A 9,516-nucleotide genomic window follows, 5' to 3' on the forward strand; every position below is an offset into this window, starting at 1 on the left:
TATATATGTATATATATATATATATATATATATATATATATATATATATATATATATATATATATATATATATATATATATATATATATATATATATATATATATATATTGTGAGTGTGTACATAGGTATCTATCTCTCTCTCTCTCTCTCTCTCTCTCTCTCTCTCTCTCTCTCTCTCTCTCTCTCTCTCTCTCTCTCTCTCTCTCTATATATATATATAATATATATATATATATATATATATATATTATATATATATATATATATATATATATATATATATATATATATATATATATATATATATATATATATATATATATATATCGAGGCAGATTTGCACCGACTCGCAGCGGTGCCCTTTTAGCTCGGAAAAGTTTCCTGATCGCTGATTGGTTAGAATTATCTCGTCCAACCAATCAGCGATCAGGAAACTTTTCGGAGCTAAAAGGGCACCGCTGCGAGCCTGTGCAAATCTGCATCGCTAAAAGAGAAATTGACTATAGCTATTAGAGTGAAGTACCATTCGCTGAAATTAAAACACAAACTTCAAACTACTTTACCATAAAATTTTTTCTAGTTCGTTCTCTAAGTTTGTCTCGGTTACAAATTCAGAATTTATCCATCTTCCGTTGTGACTGGTGTTGATTTTAGTTTTTAGAAATATCCGTATATAGCCCATTATGGCTCAACGAATTTTAAGAAAAAGTGGAAGAGAAAAATTTGTAGTTCACGAGATCCTACAATTAAATTTTGGCGATGTGAACGTAAAAAAATCACGTAAAGGAAGAATCCACACTAAAGATGTTGAAGTGATTAACGAAATGAACCAACATGGCCACGAATCACCTCCGATGTTTAGCACATAACTTTGAATTAAATTGAATTGCTAAATTTCAGTTTATTTTTTTTATGTATTTCGAAGAAAACGGTATTATGTGTAAAGTTTTATGAATAAAATATACATATTTTTTTCTCGTTATTATCATCGTGTTATTCATATACTGAACCGAGCTGAACTCGACTGAGTCCCTTGTCAGGCTGGGAGGAACGTAGAGAGTAGAGGTCCCCTTTTTGATTTGTTTCATTTGTTGATGTCGGCTACCCCCCAAAATTGGGGGAAGTGCCTTGGTATATGTATGTATGTATAAGCATAAATAATTTCTTTGGTGTAAAAATATCACTTCCTAAATTCCTCGTCCGAAAACATATCCGCCCCTACAAAGCCCAAAATTCCTGGACCGCCTTCATCAGGAACTGCTTCAGTTCCAATTAAGATATCTTCATCAGCGGCTGACGACGCCTTCTCACCTAGCGGGTCTTCGGTAATGTTTTCATCTGAATCAGATTCCTGGCTATCATAATCATAGTATGTATCATTGTCCATTTTATGTTTGTACCCAGTACCATGAGGGGCTATATAACCGGTGATCCAATCCAGGTAGGATGATACTCTGGTGTACACTCCCATAAGACCGCAGGGTGAGCGTCCTCTTCCGACGCCGTAGCTGACCACGCCGACAATAGTGTGCTCGCAAGAAGAGCTCGCTGGACTTTGAAATGTCAGTGGACCTCCGCTATCACCCTGGGATGGAATTGAGATGAAAGGTGAGATAATATGGGTTGGATAATATCAATTGGTTCTGAACTAGATGAGTTTACATGAAAACTTTCTAAAACTGTCCCTAAAAGTTTAATGTTTGCCTGAGTGCTGAAGGAGGAACGCTAACATTCACCTACTTTCCTAAGGAAAAACAAGCAGAAGAAGAAACATAAACAAAGCTTGACTCTTCACCAAATTATAGTCCTTCACAAGATCAACATTCAGCACTTCATATTTCTTTCGGTTGAAGAAGCTGAAGGAGAAACTTTACTAGAATAAGCAGAAGAAGAAACATAAATAAAGCTTGTCTCTTCACCAAACTATAGTCCTTCATAAATTCAACATTCAGCACTTCATACTTCTTTCGGTTGAAGAAGCTGAAGGAGAAACATTACTAGAACAAGCAGAAGAAGAAACATAAACAAAGCTTGACTCCTCACTGAACAAGAGTCCTTCATAAGATCAACATTCAGCTCTTCATACTTCTTTTGGTTGAAGAAGCTGAAGGAGAAACATTACTAGAACAAGCAGAAGAAGAAACATAAACAAAGCTTGACTCCTCACTGAACAAGAGTCCTTCATAAGATCAACATTCAGCACTTCATACTTCTTTCGGTAGAAGAAGCTGAAGGAGAAACATTACTAGAACAAGCAGAAGAAGAAACATAAACAAAGCTCCCGAGTCCTTACCGAACAGGAGTCCTTCATAAGATCAACATTCAGCACTTCATACTTTCGGTAGAAAAAGTTAAAGGAGAAACATTACTAGAACAAGCAGAAGAAGAAACATAAACAAAGCTTGTCTCTTCACCAAACTATAGTCCTTCATAAGATCAACATTCAGCACTAAATACTTCTTTCGGTTGAAGAAGATGAAGGAGAAACATACTAGAACAAGCAGGAGAAACATAAACAAAGCTCGACTCTTCACCGAACAAAGTCCTTCATAAGATCAACATTCAGCACTTCATACTTCTTTCGGTAGTAAGAAGCTAAAGGAGAAACATTACTAGAACAAGCAGAAGAAGAAACATAAACAAAGCTCCCGAGTCCTCACCGAGCAGGAGTCCTTCATAGTGTCGCCAGCGCAGATCATATCCTCCGTGATGCCATTGGGGTTAGTAAATCGATCGTTTGCTTTGGTCACGGAACACATTAGACGATTAATCACGGTTACGTTCACTTTCTGTAACGTCTGCGACATTTTGCTAGAAACTGAAATGAAATCAAAATGGAAAATCAGGATGACGTCACAGAACGTAGGCCTAATCTAAAAAAAAAATGCAACGAGAAATTTAAATCAATGATATTTAATATATTTAAAATTAGTATAAATGTGAGTGTTTATAGCTGCAAATTATCAAATAACTGATAATATCTAAACAACAACAAACAGAATGGAAATCAAAATGACGTCACAGAACGTAGGCCTAATATAAGAAAAATCCAAGAAAATTAAATCAATGATATTTAATATATTGAAAATAAGTATAAATGTGACTGTTTAAAGCCGTAAATGAATGAATAACTGATAATATATTAGCAACAACAAATGCAGCCTTTTCTAGTCCACTGCAGGACAAAGGCCTCAGACATGTCCTTATTCATTTCTGAGGTTTGGCCAATATTCATCACTACGCTGGCCACTGCGGATTGGTAATGGTGGGAGATTTTTTAATGTTACTGTTCTTAAAGATTCTTATTTTAATTGTTCATTAATACTCTTCCAGTTTATTTCTTTATTTCCTTTCCTCACTGAGCTATTTTTCCCTGTTGTAGCCCTAGGGCTTATATCATCCTAGTTTTTCAATTAGAGTTTTAGCTTAGCTAATAATAATAATAATAATAATAATAATAATAATATTGCTTTATTTCCTTTCCTCACTGAGCTATTTTTCCCTGTTGGAGCCCTACGGCTTATATCATCCTAGTTTTCCAATTAGAGTTTTAGCTTAGCTAATAATGATAATAATACTGTAATAATAATAATAATAATAATAATAATGATATTTCTTTATTTCCTTTCCTCACTGAGCTATTTTTCCCTGTTGGAGCCCTACGGCTTATAGCATCCTGCTTTCCCAATTAGAGTTTTAGCTTAGATAATAATAATAATAATAATAATAATAATAATAATAATAATAATAATAATATTTCTTTATTTCCTTTCCTCACTGAGCTATTTTTCCCTGTTGGAGCCCTAGGGCTTAGAGAATCCTGCTTTCCCAATTAGAGTTTTAGCTTAGCTAATAATAATAATAATAATAATAATAATAATATTTTATTTCCTTTCCTCACTGAGCTATTTTTCCCTGTTGGAGCCCTAGGACTTATAGCATCCTGCTTTCCAAATTAGAGTTTTAGCTTAGCTAATAATAATAATAATAATAATAATAAACTAACCATGTATGGGTGTCCCTGACTAGTACAGCTTTGCTGATCATGGCGATACGCAAACCCATTTCACCACGTTAAGGTATCCTCACTCAGAAAGTGTGTGTGTGTGTGTGTGTGTGTGTGTGTGTGTGTGTGTGTGTGTGTGTGTGTGTGTGTGTGTAGCAAATTATTGTATAACTTACAAGCAGTTTTGCCCCATCCAACAACAGTAAGCTTTTGACCAACGTAACCGATGGCCGGAAACTCGTTTGGTAGACAAGCTGGCAGAACTCGCGCTGTGAACTTTGCCTTCAGAGTTAAAAGAGAACGGAAAGAAAGTACAAAATATAGTTAAAATGTCATTTAATTAAGTCAGATTGATATTAAAGTATATTTTTTATATTGATATTTTATATTAAATGACGATGTTCGATATTAAAACTTTTAAGAGTGCCCCTCAACTGCCAATGTTGGTTTTTGATGTCAAGACATTGTAGCCTATTAATAAAATGAAAGTTCAAAATATATTTAAAATGTCATTTAATTAAGTCAGATTGATATCAAAGTATATTCTTTTATATTCAGATTTTGTGTTAAATGGTAATGCTCGATAATAGATTTTTTTGAGAGTACCCATCTATTTTTATCTGTCTGGTAAGAAAAACAAAATTGTCAATATGGTTTTGTAGAAGTCAAGAAATTTTACTAATAATGTTACCAGTTATGATTTTCCCGGGAACACTCTTGCGCACACATACACACAAACGCGTACAGACAAACATACATACACGCACCGACACACGAACAACCCAGTTTCAATTACTCACCGGATGTTTCAACTTCATCAGAGCTATGTCATGGTACGGGTATTTGTGGAAGACGTAATCTGGGTAGACGTACACACTCTCAACTTGGATCACCTGTTCCACAGGAGCTGTGATTGTGACATTGTCTTCTGACTCGGAAGTTAGGTCTAGGTCCTCTGCGCCGTATAACGAAGAGGGCAGAGGACCCTTTAGTTGCGGTGTGGTCTCCTGTGTAGAGTCATGTTCCAGGTTGTGTTCTCCGAGTTTAACCCAGATAGTTATTCCTTTTTCTCTTTGGATAGAAAAAAATGTTTTTTTATTAATGGATTTGTATTGGAAAAGGAAGAGAAGGTGCGTTTTCTATTATGGATAGATAAGTGGGAAAGGATAGAGGGGGGATAAATTCAGGGGAGGTAAAGGTATAGATGGGTTAAGGATGTAGGAAGTGGGAGAGGTTTTAGAAGGGGGCAGACCCCTTTGCTGAAGTTGTTTTCATTAATGTTTCATGTTCATCATGAAGTTGACAACAGCTGGGGTAAGTTTAAATACACATATTTATAAGTACAATTTGTAAAATTACAAAAGTAAAATTGAATGGTATATACACAAGAATGTAAGTGTTGAACACAAGGATACGATCAAAGACAGAGAATTGACTGTTATGGAAGTAAGAAATCCATTGTTTGATAGAGTTACAAGCAAAATACTACTAATTAAGGCTAATTAGGTTTGGTTAGGCTACATTACATCGAAACTTACTGATTGGTTGCATGTCATACTCAAATGGACAATGATCTCTCTCTTGCAACATTTATTGTCATGTCTTAATATCTCAATCAAAACTATACCACATACCTTTCCAAGTGTACCGGTCTCGTTCATTTTTCAGGAATCTTTCCCTCAGTCATGCATACCTTCCACACCCTGGCCAGCCCCTTTACCATACCATCATCCCTAAACATATTGCAGTAGCTCATTTTTAATCAAATAGATTCGACACCTTTCTATTATTTAACGCCTTAATTTCTCTCATTACATTTTCCTCTCATCATTCAAGTTCATCTCTCTTCTATTCCCTTTATTCAATAATCATTCACATTACTCAATTCACCCATGGCAAAGGACTTGTGTTCTCTTTCGATAATACATTTCTATTTCCTCTTGTGTATTCTAAGGTCCATTTGTTCAATATTATTATTATTATCATTATTATAATTACTATTATTATTATTATTATTATCATTATTATTATTAGCTAAGCTACAACCCTAGTTAGAAAAGCATGATGCTGTAAGCCCAAGGGCTCCAACAAGAAAAATACCCCAGTGAGGAAAGGAAACAAGGATATAAATAAACTACAGAAGTAAAAACAATCAAAATAAAATATTTTAAGATTATTAAACATAATCTTAGTATTTGCCTCCCTAAACTGCAATTTTGTCTCAGTAACAGACCTTCTTAGAGTTACTCTACATTTTGATTACATTTTATAAAACTTCTTAGAGTTGCTTTAGATTTTTGATTAGATTTTATAATTAGATCTCACGTGTCAACAGCTAGGCAGTGAGCAGCCGTGAGTACGAAGTGGGGTGAAATCAGGGTCCCTCCGCAGTCGTAATTGATACTAAATCGTCTGTATTTCTTGCCCACAAGAACCTGTAAACCGAGAAACAATAATTAAATCGGAGAAAAAATTGGAGCGTTTGTAGGGTGACGGCCAGATCCCGTAGAAAACGGGAATATTCTGAAAAAATTTTAGCAGGCAAAATTTCGTTCTAAAAGTACTAAGATTTTCGGGATTATGATTATTACAATCTAAACTACAACCCTAGTTGGAAAAGCAGGATTCTATAAAATCAACAGGGAAAAAATATCCCAGTGAGGAAAGTAATAATTAAATCAGAGAAAAAATGTTAGCAGGTAAAATTTCGTTCTAAAAGTACTAAAATTTTGGGATTATGATTATTACAATCTAAGCTACAACCCTAGTTGGAAAAGCAGGATTCTATAAGGCTAAGGGTTCCAACAGGGAAAAAATAGCCCAGTGAAGAAAGGAATAAGGAGATGGGTAGAATAGAGGGCCCGAGTGTGCTCTCAAGCAAGAGAGCTCTAACCCAAAACAGTGAAAGGCCATAGTACAAAGGCTATTATTATTATTATTATTATTATTATTATTATTATTATTATTATTATTATTATTATTATTAGCTAAGCTACAATCCTAGTTGGAAAAGCAGGATGCTATAGGGCCAAGGGTTCAAAAAGGGAAAAAATAGCCCAGTGAGGAAAGGAATAAGGAAATGGGTAGCAAGAGAGCTATAACCCAAGACACTGGAAGATCATGGTGCAAAGGCTATTATTATTATTATTATTATTATTATTATTATTATTATTATTATTATTATTATTATTATTATTATTAGCTAAGCTACCACCCTAGTTGGAAAAGCGGGATGCTATGAAGCTAAGGGTTCCAAAATGGAAAAAATAGCCCAGAGAGGAAAAAAATAAGGAAATGGGTAGAATTGTGTGCCCGAGTTTACCCTTAAGCTAGAGAGCTCTAACTCAAGACAGTGGAAGATCATGGTACAGAGGTTATTATTATTATTATTATTATTATTATTATCTAAGCTACAACCCTAGTTGGAAAATCAGGATGCTATAAGGCTAAGGGTTCTAAAAGGGAAAAAATAGCCCAGTGAGGAAAAGAATAAGGAAATGGGTAGAATAGTGGGCCCGAGTGTACTCTCAAGCAAGAGAGTTCTAACTCAAGACAGTGGAAGATCATGGTACAGAGGTTATTATTATTATTATTATTATTATTATTATTATTATTATTATTATTATTATTATTAGCTAAGCTACCACCCTAGTTGGGAAAGCAGGATTCTATAGGGCCAAGGGTTCCAAAAGGGAAAAAATAGCCCAGTGAGGAAAGGAATAAGGACATGGGTAGAATAGAGAGCTCTAACCCAAGACGCTGGAAGATCATGGTACAGAGGTTATTATTATTATTATTATTATTATTATTATTATTATTATTATTATTATTAGCTAATCTACAACCCTAGTTGGAAAAGCGGGATTCTATTAGGCCAAGGGTTCCAATAGGGAAAATAGCCCAGTGAGGAAAGGAAACAAGGAAAGAAAATATTTTAAGAGGAGTAAACAACATTGAAATAAATATCTCATATATAAACTATAAAAACTCTAACAAAAAAGTAAGAAGGGAAATAAGACTGAATAGTGTGCCCGAGTGTACCCTCAAGCAAGAGAACCCAAGCCAGTGGAAGACCATGGTACAGAGGCTATTATTATTATTATTATTATTATTATTATTATTACTTGCTAAGCTACAACCTTAGTTGGAAAAGCCCAGTGAGGAAAGGAAACAAGGAAAGAAAATATTTTAAGAGGAGTAAACAACATTGAAATAAATATCTCATATATAAACTATAAAAACTCTAACAAAAAAGTAAGAAGGGAAATAAGACTGAATAGTGTGCCCGAGTGTACCCTCAAGCAAGAGAACCCAAGACAGTGGAAGACCATGGTACAGAGGCTATTTATTCATGCCATTAAAGTGTCAGCGAGATACTTAAAGCGTGAGGAAATTCTCCTATGTTAGCTTCTTCTCCTCCATAGATCAGTGGATGCTCTATGTCACATCTCCCTTCATCTCGACGTAAGTAATGGCTCCAGGCATTGCACACTGGAAAGAAAAGATGGGGTTATTATTATTATTATTATTATTATTATTATTATTATTATTATTATTATATCCCATATTATCATTATCATTATTACTTGCTAAGCTACAACCCTAGTTGGAAAAGCAGGATGCTATAAGCCCAGAGGCCCCAACAGGGAAAATAGCTCAGTGAGGAAAGGACAAAAGGAAAATAAAATATTTCAGGAAGAGTAACAATATCAAAATAAATATTTCCTATATAAACTATAAAACTTTAACAAAACAATAGGAAAAGAAAGAAGATAGAAGAGTGTGCTCGAGTGTACCCTCAAGCAAGAGAACTCTAAACCAAGGCAGTGGAAGACCATGGTACAGAGGTTATGGCACTACCCAAGACTAGAGAACAATGGTTTGATTTTGGAATGTCCTTCTCCTAGAAGAGCTGCTTACCATAGCTAAAGAGTCGCTTCTACCCTTACCAGGAGGAAAGTGGCCACTGAACAATTACAGTACAGTAGCCCCTTGGGTGAAGAAGAATTGTTTGGTTATGTCAGTGTTGTCAGGTGTATGAGGACAGAAGGGATATCGGGGAGAATAGATAGATATTAGGTGAGGAACAGGAATGTGGGGAAATACTGAGCAAAATATTACGAAGAGAGACAATGCAAGACTATTTAAAGTGAAAGGAATAGGCCAAACTATTTTAATAAAAAAAAAAAAAAACTGCGTCTATGACAGTCAGAAGGGATCGTTTTCCCGCCAGGCCGCTACAGGCTGTTCTTTTACCTCCCCATAAGTTTTCACATATATCGGGATTCCATGTTTTTGGTAAATTCTGGTATTCAAAGAAAGTTTATAATAACATGTTTAACTTATGCTGAGTGTAATTTATCCCAATTTGTGTTAGAATATGTGAAAAATTACAAAATTACAAAGCGTGCATCCGAAAATAAGCTGCTGTAGTTGACTTCGGCGGATTGTGTTATTAAATTTAGACTTACCATAACGATACTTTATATGTTTATTCTTTCACATTGTT

General features: G+C 34.8%; 2 protein-coding genes across 2 annotated transcripts in view; both read right to left on the bottom strand.

Annotated features, from left to right (window-relative positions):
- Positions 1-438: 438 nt before the first annotated feature.
- Positions 439-8,338, bottom strand: LOC137644654 (mast cell protease 1A-like). Its single transcript, XM_068377605.1, has 6 exons — positions 8,303-8,338; positions 6,333-6,442; positions 4,808-5,078; positions 4,184-4,289; positions 2,662-2,819; positions 439-1,586 (listed from the first exon to the last, which is right to left on the bottom strand). The coding sequence occupies exons 1-6, from the start codon at positions 8,336-8,338 to the stop codon at positions 1,182-1,184; spliced, it is 1,086 nt and encodes a 361-aa protein (XP_068233706.1). The 3' UTR covers positions 439-1,181.
- A 17-nt stretch (positions 8,339-8,355) lies between these two features.
- The window catches only part of LOC137643715 (uncharacterized), a 6,301-nt gene continuing 5,140 nt past the window's right edge, over positions 8,356-9,516 (bottom strand). Inside the window, exon 3 of the mRNA XM_068376418.1 lies at positions 8,356-8,498. Coding sequence (XP_068232519.1) covers positions 8,365-8,498 — 134 coding nt within the window. The 3' untranslated portion in view covers positions 8,356-8,364. The remainder of the gene's footprint in view (positions 8,499-9,516) is intronic.

Source organism: Palaemon carinicauda, chromosome 7 (assembly GCF_036898095.1).
Source record: "Palaemon carinicauda isolate YSFRI2023 chromosome 7, ASM3689809v2, whole genome shotgun sequence".
NCBI lineage: Eukaryota > Metazoa > Arthropoda > Malacostraca > Decapoda > Palaemonidae > Palaemon > Palaemon carinicauda.

Excerpts from the sequence above, each read along its gene's own strand:
- LOC137644654 (XM_068377605.1), bottom strand. The coding sequence starts at position 8,338 with ATGGTCTTCCACTGTCTTGGGTTCTCTTGCTTGAGG. Across the intron at positions 5,079-6,332 it reads CACTGCCTAGCTGTTGACAC|AGAAAAAGGAATAACTATCT; the intron begins GTGAGATCTAAT and ends TTCTATCCAAAG. Across the intron at positions 2,820-4,183 it reads TGGATGGGGCAAAACTGCTT|TTTCTAGCAAAATGTCGCAG; the intron begins GTAAGTTATACA and ends ATTTCATTTCAG.